Genomic DNA, 15,847 nt, shown 5'->3' on the forward strand with positions numbered 1-15,847 from the left:
TAAGGTAAAATATCTCAGTACTAATTTTTATACTGATTACTTATTAAAATGATAATACCACAGGTACAATAGGTTAAATAAGATATATACTATTAAAAACAATTTCACTTTTTTTAACCTATTTTATGTCTCTACTAGATTTAAAAATCACATATGCGGCAAAAATTTACATACATGGTTTGCGTTATATTTCTGTTGGATGACACAGGTGTAGGGAGATTAAAGAGCCTGGCACTTAGAGCCAAATCAAACAGCTACGTTCTAAAATAAGAGAAAGGAAGTAGCAAACAAGATAGGAATCAAATCATTTAGTAATTTAATAACAGATGATTAAGTGCTTATGTGTCGAGAACTATTCCCAATAATCCTGCTGCCAGGAACATAATGGTATATTCAGGGCCCTCCTCAATTTCATAGCCATCTAGCTCTCGTTACCCAGAACTGCATTCCCCCTTGCTCCCATTTTTCTGTCCCTTAGACTCCCTACAGGTAAATAGAGGAAGTATGTACATCTCCCTGATAGAAACCAGAAGAAAAATAGAAATAATGCTACTATGTTCCTTAGCAGCACCTCTCCTTGTACAGAGTCAAGAAAATCAGGAAGATCTAGAACTGGTAGCATTCACAGAGACATACATCCTCTATTCTAGACAAGGGTATCTTCAACCAAATATCGTTTACCTCCCAGTAGCTTTAATGATCTATTTTAATATAATTAAAATATAAAGCATTATTGGGGCACTTGGGTGGCTCAGTCATTAAATGTCTCTCTTCACCTCAGCTCATGATCCCAGGGTCCTGGGATCAAGCCCTGCATTGGGCCCCCTGCTTGGCAGGAAGCCTGCTTCTCCCTCTCTTACTCCCTCTGCTTGTGTTACCTCTCTTGCTGTGTCTCTCTCTGTCAAATAAATAAATAAAAATCTTAAAAAATAGAAATAAAAAATAAATTTAAAAAATAGATATACAGGGGCACCTGGGTGGCTCAGTGGGTTAAGCCGCTGCCTTCGGCTCAGGTCATGATCTCAGGGTCCTGGGATCGAGTCCCGCATCGGGCTCTCTGCTCAGCAGGGAGCCTGCTTCCCTCTCTCTCTCTGCCTGCCTCTCCATCTACTTGTGATTTCTCTCTGTCAAATAAATAAATAAAATCTTAAAAAAAAATAGATATACATATATACATAAAGCATTATTTTAAAAAAGAAAAAAAAATTCCAAATATTTATGGAGCATCTCCATGTATAAAGTACTATGCTAGGATCTATGAGGGAAATAAAGGATAGATATTATCTCTACCTAAAGCACCTGAATAGAATATTTCTGTTTACCTATTATTTAGATTACTTAGATACAGACCCCCACATTTGACCAGGAGCAAATCCCATCTCCCTCATCCCAATGCAATATATATAGAACATTTTATAAAATGTTTGAAGAACTAATGGATTAAAGCTTACCCTAGAGTAAAGAACAGGTGATCTTGGGCCTATCATGAAAAATATTCACAATCAACTCACACCTCTAACTTTCTTATATCAAGCTATACGAGTAAACACAGAAGGAAGAGTTAGGTTAGTCAGATTCAGCCAGAAGTAAACAATGATTGTGCTAACATCAACTTCTTTTATTAGCTACTTACTTACCGTGAACACAGCCCAGGATAGGGCAGAATGGCCTCCTCCATGCAGAAGTAGGAGGACGGGACCCTCTGAGCCACTCTTATAAACTCGGAAAGTGTATGAATAGTTAAAGATAATGTATCTAAGCTTTTGCTCACTGAAGTTTTTGATTTATTATTTAAACGTAATAATACTGATTAGAAAACTCAGGCAGTACCAGACTCTATATAGAGCTGCAGACTTCCAAACTTAAGAGATACTTAAATAGAAGTTTCTGAAACACCAAACCCGTTTTGAAGCATGGAGCCAGTATTACCACTTTTTCAATGGGGACAAAAAAAAAAAAAAAAAAAAAAAAAAAAAATCCCTTTGCCCTAACGAAGACCTACAGTCCCTGGTTTCTAGATGCTAAACTGATTCAACTCATCTGATTCATGAAACCTTCCCCTGGGCCCTTAAGATATATATCAGTGTCAGGAACTTAATTCTTAATCCTTTCCCCATGCATTAGACAATTATGTCCCAATATGATACTGGCATAGACTTACAGGTTAAATTCCATGCTGTACAATTACAGGTGGGGAATAAAAATGAAATAAGCAACAGGACTAAAGAACACTTTAGAAACTATTAACGTGTCTTCTTAGACAGCATTATAAGCTTGCTAAAGAATAAGCCATTTTGCAAAGGATATATCCTTGCCAGTTTCATTCTCTACTTCTACATCTTCCATGGACTCAAAGTACTGACTCCAAGAAACAGGGGAGAAGTCTCGCTTTCTTCCAGGGCTAAGGGGGAAAAAAAGAGAGAGAGAGGGAAAGAGAGTTTAAGTAAAAAATAGTTACACATGAAAAGATAAAATCTTGATCAACAAATGCTAAATGTAAATATGAAATGAAAATTGGAAGGGTATTTTCTCTTTAAGAGTGAGGAGTTCTCATACAGAAACCATCACGTAAAGATGTGTTTTTAAAAGTTCAAGATATAAGAGTAAAAATGTCAGGATTTTAGAAAACTCATTAGTATATTTTAATCACAAATATATCCCATGTATACACACCACAGAACCTGCTAGTTCTCTCTTCTTGTTCTTGGCTATCGGTTCATTCCTATCCTCTCAAGCCATTTTAATATCATTCCTGCAATAATCATTTTTGTTCACTATTCCTTCTTTATACTTTTAATATCGCACATTATTTCATGCTTTTTCATTATTTCCAACCCATCAATATACAAGCTTCATAAAAGGCATACTGGCAATGCCTTGACCTTCTAGGAATTTATCCAAAGATATGCTCATGCAGAAATGAAATGACTTATCTATTTAATGTAGCACTGTTTGTAATAGAGAAAGATTAGAAACAACTTAAATATACAGCAACAGGTAATAGATGAAAATAAGTTGTGGTATATAGAGAAATAATATTTAGTTACAAAAAGATGGAAGCAATTATATGCTGATAATATTCTTCGTATATGGATAAGATACACTGTTAAGTAAACAAACAAACAATGCACCATACTACTATTTGGGTAAAAACAGGAAGTATGTGTAAATATAATTGCTTATATATGGTTAGAATATCTCTGAAAGAATTATAATATAACATTTGATATATCCTGGAAGGGGAACGATGACTGGGAGATGGGAGGGACAATTTCCAATGTACATCCCTTTCTATCTTTTGATTTTTGAACCATAAATTATTTTTTAAAAATTACTCTAAAACAAAAATAACCAGTAAATGTCTGTTTACAACTTCTGTCTTCAACCTTGGATGAAATACAAGAAAGGAAGCCTGACACTTACCTTATTTCCATATCTATTCTCCTCAGTAATGGAGAGAATTCAGAATTCTGTCAGCAACAAAACTTTACCTCCTGCCAGATATCTTCCTATATATGCCGTGGAGGCAAATGGAGAATATACACGAAGTTATAATACAGAGCCCCTTTTAAAGACTTAAGTTAATACAAAAGCACTCTAGGTTGACTATAATATGGGAATTACAATGAAGCAACTGCACCATTAGGTATTCTTTCAACAGCTAAATATTTATTGAACAGTAATCTATTCTCTTCTGGCATTGAACAGATCAATAGTTCTCAATCCATGTAACAATAATCACCTAAGGAGTTTTAAAAATACTGATGCTTAGGTTTCACTTCTAGAAATTGCTTTAAATGGCTTGAAGTGTGGCATAGGCACTGATAATTTTTAAAGTTCCCCAAGTTGAAAGAGAGGTGCTAGGAATACAAAGGTAAGTGATTTGGAATGAGAGAAGAGTTCAAATTCCTCACAGTTCCTACCATTTCCCTATAATTCCCTATAAATCCCTAACAGTTACAGTATGGATTTGAGCAAATTTAAATTATTTAAATTCTTTCTGCCTTGGATTATAGCAAGTGAATAAAGTATGTTTTTCTTTTTCTTTTCTTTTCTTTTCTTTTTTTTTTTTTTTTTGAGAGAGAGAGAGCACATATGTGTGGGAAGAGGGTAGATGGGAGAGGGACAGGGAGAGAATTTTAAGCAGGCTCCACTCTCTGTGGGGGGCTTGACAGTGGGGCCGATCTCATGACCTCAGCTGAAACCAAGATTCGGAGGCTTAACCAACTGAGCTATCCAGGTGCCCCAAATAACATACATTTTAAAGGATTCTAATACATCTGGCATTTCACAATCTGGTTTCTCTTCATATCATATAAATCTTTCACCTTTTACTAATAATACATCTGGTATTTAGTTGTTGCTCAGTAAATGGGTAAAATCTGATCTTCTGATAGAAAAACTGCCTATATAGAAGTAAACTGCAATTTCAAAATAGACAAATTTTTTTCTGGTTTGCTGGTTGCACCTGAGTTCCTACTGGAAAGCTAAAAGTAGAATTCTTTTTTTTTTTTTTTTTTAAGATTTTATTTATTTATTCAACAGAGAGAGATTACAAGTAGGCAGAGAGGCAGGCAGAGAGAGAGGAGGAAGCAGGCTCCCTGCTGAGCAGAGAGCCCGATACGGGACTCGATCCCAGGATCCTGAGATCATGACGGACACGATCCCAGGATCCTGAGATCATGACCTGAGCCGAAGGCAGCAGCTTAACCCATTGAGTCATCCAGGCGCCCCTAAAAGTAGAATTCTTAATTCTACGGATTCATCAGTCACTCACAAATCCACCTATGCATATACTAATTTGAGTATAACAACCACACATAACATGTCAAACACATGATAATGGATTCTAAGTATCTATGGATGAATTTTTGATGTCTGGACCTAGGATATCATCACAGTAATAGTATCTTAACATTTACTGTGCCACAACAGTGAATCATTTTGCCAAGTAATTTACAGGCATGATTCCATGGGTGGAAGAAAATATTTGCAAATCATAGATCTGATAAGGAGCTTGTATCTAGAGTATATAAAGAACTCACAACTCAGTATAAAGACAAATGACCTGTTTTTTTAAAATGAGCAAACAATTAGAATACACATTTCTCCATAGAACAGCTCAAATGACCAACAAGCACATAAAAAAATACTCAGCATCATTAGTTACTAGAGAAATTCAAATCAAAACCACAATGAACAACCACTTTACACAACCAGGATGGCTATAAACAAAAAGATCAATAAAGACAAGTGTTGCTGAGGATATGGAAAATTAAAACCCACATAATATTGCTGATGAGAATATAAAATGGAGCAGCTGCTTTGGAAACTAGTTTTGTCAGTTCCTCGAAAAATTAAACACTGAGAAATACCATGTGATTCAGAAATTTCACTCTTAGGTATACCCAAGGGAAATGAAAACAAATGTCCACTTTAAAATATGTATAGGGGGGCGCCTGGGTGGCTCAGTGGATTAAGCCGCTGCCTTCGGCTCAGGTCATGATCTCAGGGTCCTGGGATCGAGTCCCGCATCGGGCTCTCTGCTCAGCAGGGAGCCTGCTTCCCTCTCTCTCTCTCTCTCTGGCTGCCTCTCTGTCTACTTGTGATTTCTCTCTGTCAAATAAATAAATCTTAAAAAAAAAAATAAAAAAAAAATAAAATATGTATAGGAATGTTCACAGCAGCATTGTTTGTAATAACTAAAATGGAGAAAAATCTCAAATGTCCATCAACCATTGAATGGACAAATTAACTCTGGTATCCAAACAATGGAATAATCATTCGTCAATAAAAGGAATGAAGTTTTACAACCTGCTATAACATGTCCGAACCTTGAAAATACTATGTTGAGTGAAAGAGGCCAATCACAAAAGATCACATACACTATATAATTCCATTATTGTAAATGTCAAGATTAGGTAAGTCTGTAGATAGAAAACAGATTAGTGGATGCCTAGGGCTGGGAGGTTTGAGGGAACATGAGGGCTAAATGCTAATGGGCATGAGGATCTTTCCTAGGGTGCTGAACGTGTTGTAAAATTCATTGTGGAACTATGTTACTATGCTAAAAAAAAAAAATGTATACTCTAAATGGGTCAGTTGTATGGCACATGAACTTGATACTCAATAGATTATAACACTAGTACACGATTAAAAAAAAAAAATAGAATGAGAAGAACCCAGGTCAGATGGAACAAAATATAAAATAAGATCATAGAAATAAATCCAAATATATCAAGGATAGATTAAACTCACTAGAATATTCTCTAGGATAATCCATGCAAAAAAATGAAGCTGATCTGAAACAAATATCCTCAGAGGAGATTTTTTTTTTTATTCCAGCTGTATACTATTTTATTTTCTTTTTTAAAAAAGATTTTATTTATTTACCTGACAGAGAAAGAGAGACAGCAAGAGCAGGAACACAAGCAGGGGGAGTGGGAGAGGGAGAAGCAGGCTTTCTGCTGAGCAGGGAGCCCGGCATGAGGCTCAACTCCAGAATCCTGGGATCATGACCCAAGCCGAAGACAGACACTGAACGACTGAGCCACCTAGGTGCCCCTGAGACAAATGTTCCAAAGTAAGAGAGACAAAGACATTGTAGCCAGATACTAGCCACAATAATTTAAGGCTAAATATTCTTTCTCAAAATTCAAGGGATTTTTCTATCATTATCTAAGAAAGGTACTATTGTTGAGATTTTTTTAAGATTTTATTTAATTGACAGACAGAGATCACAAGTAGGCAGAGACACAGGCAGAGAGAGAGGGAGGAAGCAGGCCCCTTGCTGAGCAAAAGCCCGACGCGGGGCTCGATCCCAGGACCCAGAGAGATCATGACCTGAGCCGAGACGCTGTTTCTCTTTCTCTGTCAGGTTTTTACCCACTGAGCCATCCAGGCGCCCCGAGATTTTTTTTTTTTTACTAAGAACCTTTTTATCTCCTATATTTCTGAATTTTGATGTTAAACTAGAACATGCGACTGTCTAGAAGATTCCTTAAATTTTCTCTTCTATTGAATTTATATCTACTATACATATTTTCATTCCCAAGAGCTATTTCTTGTTCTCTGAAAAGAGGTCCCCTCCCCTCTTTTTTAAAGAGCACTCTATTCTTGTTTCATAGATGCCATATTGTCTCTTGTCTCTCTGACAAGAGATACTAGATTTTTTTAGGATTTTATTTTGTTCTATGCATTATTATTTCTTTTTCTCATTTTGTCTTTGCACCTGTCTTTTGTGTTGGAGGCTTTCCCTGGATATCTGGTGATTCTATGAGAGAATAGAGCTTGCTGACTAATAAATATGACATACAGTTAATAAGTAGAGATCTAACCTTTTAAATGGGGGACTCTTCCCCAAACATCAGAGTCTGCATGTCTTTTCTCAGGCCAGTCATTTGTCCGGAAAGAAATCCTCCAATCTCCTGCCTGGGGACATAAGACTAACTGTTAGCCTTCTGGGAAAAGATCTGAATAGTCTCATTTGTTTATTCATTCAACCAACATTCACTGAGCACGTATAAGATACTATTTTAGGGACTGGGGATACCTTTTGTCTGAACAAAACAGACAAAACCTCCTACTATTCTGGTGTTTGCACTTCAACAGAAGGAGACTTAAGTAAAAATTTGTCAGGTAGTGGTGTCATGGATAAAAAAATAAAGGCGGGGCGGTGGACAATGAATGTCAGGTTAGGAAGGGCTATAGTTTTAAATCAAGGGGTTAGGAAAGGCACCTTTAAGCAAAGACCTGAAGGTAAGGGAGCAAGCCTGAGCGTGTCTAGAAGACAGAAGGTATACCTTTACTTAATCCCTGCTCTCATCCTATTGCTTTACCTTTGTTGCCATATTGTCTCTGAGTCCAGAGACACTCTGGTCCAGTTTCTCTAGAAGTTAACCATCACACTGAGGGAAAGGAGATCTGGGACTTTAAAGGTGCTTTATACAGATTTTCAATCAATATTCCTGTTTTAGCCCCCTTTCAAAGATACTTAGCTCCTACAATTCCTGAGCCTGTATGGGGTTATGATATGGATTAGCCTGTACTTTCATTTTCCTTCTGTGGGTAGTTTTCAGTTTGCTCTTCTCCGCTAACAGTCAACTTGCTATCTTCCTAAATCTTGGTAGCCTATCTATATTCTCTCCTCTATTTTGTCCTGTGGTATTATTCCTTTTTCCAAATCACTCTAACATAAATTAATAGGGTTTGATAAGAGAATGAATGGATTAATTTCCACAACTCCTCTCTGGGGTAGCTATTCCTATTTTGCAAATGAGAAAACTAAAGCCAAGGGAGGTTAAGTAACTCATCCAAGACACAGAAAGCAGCTGAGCTAAAATCTTATTCTCAGGGTTACCTCTATATCAGTTTTCAATACTACCTTCAAAATAATACTAGGTTCTCTATTCTTGAAATCACCCAAGCTAGCAATGAGCATGCACAAATAAATCCCTAGGAAGAGGTGATAGAGGATTAGTTCTTGCTGTAGGGATAGTGACTGGCAGAGGACCTTCGTAGCAAGCCTGAGTACCAGGGAGACTAAAGAAAAAGTCAAGGTTATAAATGTAGAGGCCATGGGACAGAGCAGGAAGATGGAGCGAGAAGGAAGAATCAAAAACTCTCAAGTTTCTGTGATGCCATTCACAAAGAGAGAGCATAAGAGGCCATTTTAAAGAACTCTGGGTTAACAAATACTGATTTACCATGGGATTGAAATCCTAGATTCTATTCCTATTAGTTTTCTTTGTTAGCCATTGGTAAATGTTGTTAATTGGGCATCATGGAATCCAAAAATGAAAATAGTACCATTTACCACAACAGCCTGCATTAGATAGGACAGGATACTTATGGCTCCATATATGATGTGGTTTCAAGCAAATGAATGAAAGCTTATCTCACTTAAGACCACTTTCAAATAGGGTACTTAATCCATGGGAACTTCCAACCTGCTGAGTCAGATCATGCAAAACTATACATTTAAAATGGATGGATGAAGACAGACTGCTGCAGCACTGGAAGAACTACTGTAATCTTATACCTCCAATAATAAAAGAATTCTGCTTTATTTAGGTTTAGAAAAATGTCTCTATTTTATTTCTGCCACTTACCTAACCTAATTAATAACTTATTTTTCCAAAACCCTAAAAGTAAAGAGAAAAAAGATATTAAAAATTTAGTACAGTGATCTGGCCTCAAATAAAACAAAATCACTGAGATATCAGTAATGAAAGCAAGAAAGAGTACAGGGCTTTTTTTTTGATGCTTTACAAGGGCTAATTGTAGCTGCTTACTCTTATAATCAATGTTTGTATCTGTACTCAGGGATCAGAATTATGTAAGCTACTATTCTGTGGACAGTACCACAACAGGAAGAAAGCAAGCGGGTCTGGAGTCAGAGTTTCCAAGCCAATAAAGTCCATATAGAAGCCTCTAATAAGTATACAGTTCAGAGCCAACCACCATATAATTCTCTTCTCAGACTCACCTGAATGTCATAATAATGTAGAATATAAGACATATTTCATAATATATTTCATTTCAAATATGTTTAGGGCAATTATTCTAGAGCCTCTTTCCAGTTATGATTTGCTTGTATAATCAACAAAGTTAATTCCAACTCAATTTTTGAGTATGCCCTTTATGATGGGCCCTGATATACTTCCTGGGCATTTGGGAAATCAGCAGGCCGAAAGTTCCTACTGATGAACAAAACTTGGTTCTTGCCCTCAAAATGCTCATGCCTGGGAAAAAAATAGGTAAGTAAACAGTCACTGTATACTAAAGCTAGGGCAGAAATACGCCTAGCATGCCACGAAAACTCATAGATGGCACATACAATCTTGTTTGGAACACTGATGAGAACGGAATCAGGTCAGGGAAGGATTCACAGTGATAATGTCCAGTGTGGAAGATTTTCTTAAATGTTATACAAATCTGAAGTACTATCCTTATTAAATATCGACCTAGATTGGGAAAGTAATTTCTCTAATTACCAAATAAAACTTCCCGAAACTCTGTGAGAAAAATGTTAGTATAAAGATTCTACAACTTAGGGGCGCCTGGGTGGCTCAGTGGGTTAAAGCCTCTGCCTTCAGCTCAGGTCATAATCCTAGGGTCCTGGGATCGAGCCCCACGTCGGGCTTTCTGCTCTGTAGGGAGCCTGCTTCCTCCTATCTCTCTCTGCCTGCCTCTCTGCCTACTTGTGATATCTGTCTGTCAAATAAATAAATAAAATCTTTAAAAAAAAAAGATTCTACAACTTAAAAATGGGTTTCTACTCCAAAGGTCTGTGAAGTAGTGGTTGGGAAAAATGAAGCACATTTTCCCTGAAATATTAGTAAATTCTGAAATATTAGTAAATATTATGAAATATTAGTAATTCTGAAACATTAGTAAATTCTCTGGGTAGTTCTACCCCCAAGACTACTTAGCCATACAACATAATAAAATGCTATTTGTGATGAAATTCAGCTAATAACAATGTAGTTCAAGTGATTAACACAGAAAAGTGAATTTGAAGTGACTTTACTGTAACTTGAACCATGGTTCTTATGCTTAAGGAAAAACTGATTTAATTAAAAAGGGGTGGGAAGGATTAAACGAAACAAACCATTAATGTATTTGTGCTAGGCACTTTACAAGCATTACCTAAATTTAATCCTCCTAATAATCTGAGTTATATTTTCTTAATAGAATAAAAATAGAAGAATATAAATGTGAAACCACAGAAGAATAAAAAGAGGCCACAAGTTTATTTTTGCACACTGTGAATAATTACATTTTAAAAATCTCATTTCTATATTCCACAAATCTATGACTTCCTTCCCTACTCAGTTCAGGGTGGACAATTTTAAACTATTGGAAACAACACCATCTGTCCACTGTATTAGAGCATCATTCATTCATTCATCAAATGTTTACTGAGCTCCTATATGCTACCCACTTTGGGGCAAGTAAATAAAACACAGGAGTTTACAATTAAATTAGGGAAGACTAAACAAGTAGATTACAATGGAGTTGTTAGAAGAACAGATAAAATACTGTATATATACAGCAATGTCAAAAATAAGATGAAAAAAAAAAGATAAACTATAATTTTACATACCACTAAGAAAAAAGCTACCAATTAAAGACACACTTGACCACTTGGAATTCATTTTGAATTTCTTAAAAAGCTCTTTAATACTTATATTGATTCAACATATATCAGTTATGGCTATAAATAAAGGAAAATAAGAGCAAAATAAAAGTATTTTTAATCAATGTCTTCATACCGAGAATTCTATTCTCTTTTGAGTAACTTTGACTAATATAGTCCTCTGTGCCTCACAAGAACATTGGTGATGGAATGTTTCCTAAAACTATAAACACCAGCTCATATGCTGACTTTACCATTATATGGAGAGCTATATTATTTTTTTACTCTAACTTTAGGAATAATGCTTAATTCATCTGATTGAATACCCACTACTTCTCATAACCATTCAGTTTTCAGTGGTTAAGAGGGTGCTCCACTTTTGTCTCCAGGAATTTCTTCCAAGCTACCAACACCTACTTTGCAAGATTTGATGCTGGTTTTGGTGTTTGCTCAAACAAGCAGGGAGAACCAAGAGAGGGCTGTTACTTAACCAACAGCAATTGTTAAGACACTATCATTTTATTTTATTTTATTTTATTTTTAAAGATTTTTATTTATTTGACAGAGAGAGATCACAAGTAGACAGAGAGGCAGGCAGAGAGAGAGAGAGGGAAGCAGGCTCCCCGCTGAGCAGAGAGCCCGATGCGGGCCTCGATCCCAGGACCCTGAGATCATGACCTGAGCTGAAGGCAGCGGCTTAACCCACTGAGCCACCCAGGTGCCCCAAGACACTATCATTTTAAATACAAAAAGAAATGTATCTTAGAATCCATGAATTATAGTAAATAGGTTTCCTTTACCCAGTTTCATAACTTAAATAATGATTCTACATATACAGTACCTCTTCTCAAAAACAAATGAGGTTAGTAGTACCCATATTAAAATCTTAAAAAAGTTTTTATTGAAGTATAATTAACATACAATGTTATATTTAGTATTACTCACATTTTAAGAAAATAAAAGTCAAGCTTATACTACTTTAGTAGTATGCAGTATGCCAGAAAGGGAATCCTAGTTTATTGATTTAAAACCTATATTCTTTCTCCTACAGAAGAAGTACAAAATAAATAGTATTGATACAGGGTGGGCAAACTATAGCCTATGGGCAAATCCAGCCATTGCCTGTTTTGTATGGCTCAGGAGCTGAGAATGGTCTTTACATTTTTAAAAGCTGGGAGTAAAGAAAAAAGAATAATATATAATAACAAGAGAAAATTACATGAAATTCAAATTTCAGTGTCCACAGAAAAAATATTGTTAGAACACAATCACATTCAATTACAAATTGTCCATGGCTGCTTTCACCATACTCAGCAGAGTTGAGGAGCTGTTATAGAAACTGTACTGCAAACCATGAAATGGTTACTATCTGGCCCTTTACAGGAAAGTTTGCCAACCTCTAGTATAAATGATAGGTCTTACAAAAGGACAGAAAATGGAAAGATCTACTTCAGGATGAATGGAAAAGATTTAGGATCTCATTTTAAATGAATGTTGTGTGCCACATGTCCATTAAGTGAAAACTGACAAAAACATGAACTATGCTACTATAGAAATGCAAAGAAATGAAAACAAAGGCTCCTGCACTCCAGACCTTCCATTTTAGGGGTAACTTTAAAAAATTTCCATAAAATATAAATTAGGATAATTATGGTAATTGCCAAAGTACCATAAAAATTGATAGATTTATTTAATATAACATTTTTAAAAATGCGATACCAAGTAGTAATGCACAATAATTGATAAGTGAGTGGAAATGACAAAAAGTGTAATAGAGCTCAGAGGAGGGATAGAACAAGTGAATGAGCTAGAATAGTCTGAAAGAGCTTCATGGGTTTTGTAGAAAAGTGAAATGGGAGGCATTGCAAGTACAATAAACTTGGCAGTTAGTAAGTTAGTTAATAAGCTAGTAGGTGCCAAGAAACATTTAGGGAACTGCCATTGCCTGGAACATGAATGTTGAGCTTTTATGGAGAGCTTTTAACAGTAGACTGCCTGCTCTGATCCCTACACTTGTTAGAGTTACCAATGTATAGGTATCATCTCCTTGGAAAATAGTCTTCACCCTTAGAGAACAGGGGATAAACCAAGCAAGGGCAGAAAAACCCAATCCTATAAAATGCAGGTCCTTCCAAAAATAATTGCTAATTGACATTTGTTCTCTTATAGTAATAAGAGGTTTGGGGAATCACAAAAGAAGAGATAAACTGCTATAAAATAAAATCAAAACCAGGCATAAACCTTTACATATAACAGACTAATTGGGGATGCCTGCCTGGCTCGGTCAGTTAGATGTCTGCCTTCATTTCGGATCAGGCTCCCAGAGGCCTGGGATCCAGTCCCACATTGGGCTTCTTACTCGGCAGGAGCCTGTTTCTCCCTCTGCCTGCTGCTTCCCTTGCTTGTGCTCTCTCTCTCTGACACATAAATGCATAAAATCTTTAAAAAAAAGAGAGAGAGAGACTAATTGTAGACATGAGCTACAACCATATGAGTATGTTCAATTCAAATTAAGACAAGGTATTTGGAAGCACTCACAACACACTTTGCCTAAGTGCTGGTGTTGAAATAAAGTATAGATTTCATTATTTCATGAAGTGAAACAGCTTTCAGAAGAAAGAGAATACAAGTTTAGTTATGCCATCTTCATGGAACTGGTGAAGAAAAAAGATTGTTCTTGCAAAATGAGGCCAAATATGTCTAGGATAGGTCAGCACTTAGTAGCCAGCATGCTTGAAACCAGGGAAATTAAGATAGAACTTTTACCCTTAAGAAGTTCATCATCTTGAAGAGTAGACCGTCAAGCAAAAATTACAAGTCAGAAAGAGAAGGGTTAAACTACAGAAGGCTATGGGGATAGCTGTGCTGTTGCCTACTATGTGATGATACCTACCAGGATTATTATATCATTAACTGCTCAGGGAAGAAGGAAGGGTAGGGCAGAAGAGGAGGAAGGGAGGAAAATTTCTCCCTGCATATTTAGAGAACAAGGAATAAGAAAAATTGTATGTTTTGAAGTGAATGTCTCAAGTCTAAATAGGCATAATAACCTCAACATTGACTAGGCTGCTTAAATCTGTTAAGAGAGTTATGAATGAGTCATGAGCTGCACAGTAGCAGTCCTAGTCACTGTTGCCACAAATTCTCTAGTCTAGGAGTCTTGCAGTGGAGGCAAAATACTGAAGTTTAATTGCAGCGAGCTATTTAAATCAAGGCATCAGCGCTAAAAAAAAAGAAAAAGAAAAAGAAAAAAAGAAAGAAAGTCCTCATTAGGAACACTTTGAAGGGAATGGAAAGAAGGCAACCAGATGGCTGTCTGGGTTGTGGTAGTTTAGAGTGTTTATTACTAGTGATAAGGGCATGCTATTAAAGCAGCAGAGTGAAGATTCTAAAAACTACATACTGGATCAGATTATTAGAGATCATCTAACCTAAATCTTGTGTTATGGAAGGGGACAATTAATTAACTGCCTATTATGTGTCAAACAGATTTTTCAGTTCTGCAAGAAACGTTTTCCTATTTATTTATTTATTTTTAATTTATTTATTTGACAGAGAGAGATGAGGAGAAGCAGGCTCCCCGCTTAGCAGAGAGCCCGATGCGGGACTCGATCCCAGACCCCTGGGATCATGACCTGAGCTGAAGGCAGAGGCTTAACCCACTGAGCCACCCAGGTGCCCAAGTTTCCCCATTTTAAAGACAAGGAAATACAGACTCAAATGTAAAATGATTTGCCCAGAGCCACTTTCAGTACCACTGGAACTTGGAATTAAATTCAAGTATATGTCTGGTTCCAAAGTGCTCTTTCTATTACACCATCATAGTGAGTCCCCGAGAGAAGGAAAGATAAATTGACCAGAGCCACAAGGCTTATTAGCAACAAAGACAGGATTTCCACTTAAACCAAGAAAAAGTCCAAAGCAAAGAACACACATAGATGCATGGTGGAAAAGGAGTGACAGTAAACAACTTCAGCCCTCTCCTATGATTTGGATGACTGGATTCTTCAACACAACTTCCTTCTTTTCTTTTCTTTCTTTTTTTTTTTTTTTTTTTTTTTTGGCATATGTGTGTGCAAGAGTGGAGTGGTGGGGCAGAGGAGAGCGGGAGAGAGTGTTTAAGCAGACTCTGTAATGAGCGTGGAGCCCAATGTAGGGCTTGATCTCACGATTCTGAGATCAGGACCTGAGCCAAAACCAAGAGTCAGACACTTAATCAACTGTGCCATCCAGGCAACCCCTCAGCATACCCTCTCATTCAATTATCAAAATTTATTAGTAGTATGTGCTTGGGACGGATTGGCAAAACTATATTTTGAAGAACAGCTAAGTGTGGCATATAGTTGGACCACTCCTTAAATAGCACTACTAATTAACTTTCTTCTCTAAAAGAAAAAAAAAACTAATTTATGACATTAAGGAATAAATTTTTCCTAGCCAACCAGAAGTGTTTTCTCAAATCTGACATCAAGCAACACATAAAGGAGGGTGACATTTAAAAACAAACCAATTATCCAATTTTGCAGACACTAAGAAACAACAGATTTGCTAGTAATAAGTCTAGCAACCATGGAAAAAGGGATATTTACTCAGAAGTGCTCAGATCAAGGGGCTCAACCCTGGCACAAGGTGGAAAGGGAGAAAAGGGGGAGAGAAAGAGATCTATTACTTTCTATATCTGTGCTGCAGTGAAAACAGTGGAGAATG

At 36.6% G+C, this 15,847-nt stretch overlaps 1 protein-coding gene across 2 annotated transcripts in view; it reads right to left on the reverse strand.

Moving 5' to 3' along the window:
- PPME1 (protein phosphatase methylesterase 1) overlaps window positions 1–15,847 on the reverse strand; it is a 64,988-nt gene that overhangs the window by 39,798 nt on the left and 9,343 nt on the right. The window contains exons 2-4 of one of the 2 annotated variants that reach the window (XM_082749762.1): window positions 7,338–7,431; window positions 2,307–2,401; window positions 1,638–1,729 (exon numbers count right to left, since the gene is read on the reverse strand). In XM_082749762.1, the coding sequence (XP_082605888.1) occupies window positions 1,638–1,729; window positions 2,307–2,346 (132 nt within the window). In that variant the 5' untranslated portion in view covers window positions 2,347–2,401; window positions 7,338–7,431. Of the gene's footprint in view, window positions 1–1,637; window positions 1,731–2,306; window positions 2,402–7,337; window positions 7,432–15,847 lie in introns of both variants that reach the window. The other variant, XM_082749761.1, reaches the window with a different exon arrangement.

Source organism: Mustela nivalis (genome assembly GCF_964662115.1).
Source record: "Mustela nivalis genome assembly, chromosome: 9".
In the NCBI taxonomy this organism is placed as follows: domain Eukaryota; kingdom Metazoa; phylum Chordata; class Mammalia; order Carnivora; family Mustelidae; genus Mustela; species Mustela nivalis.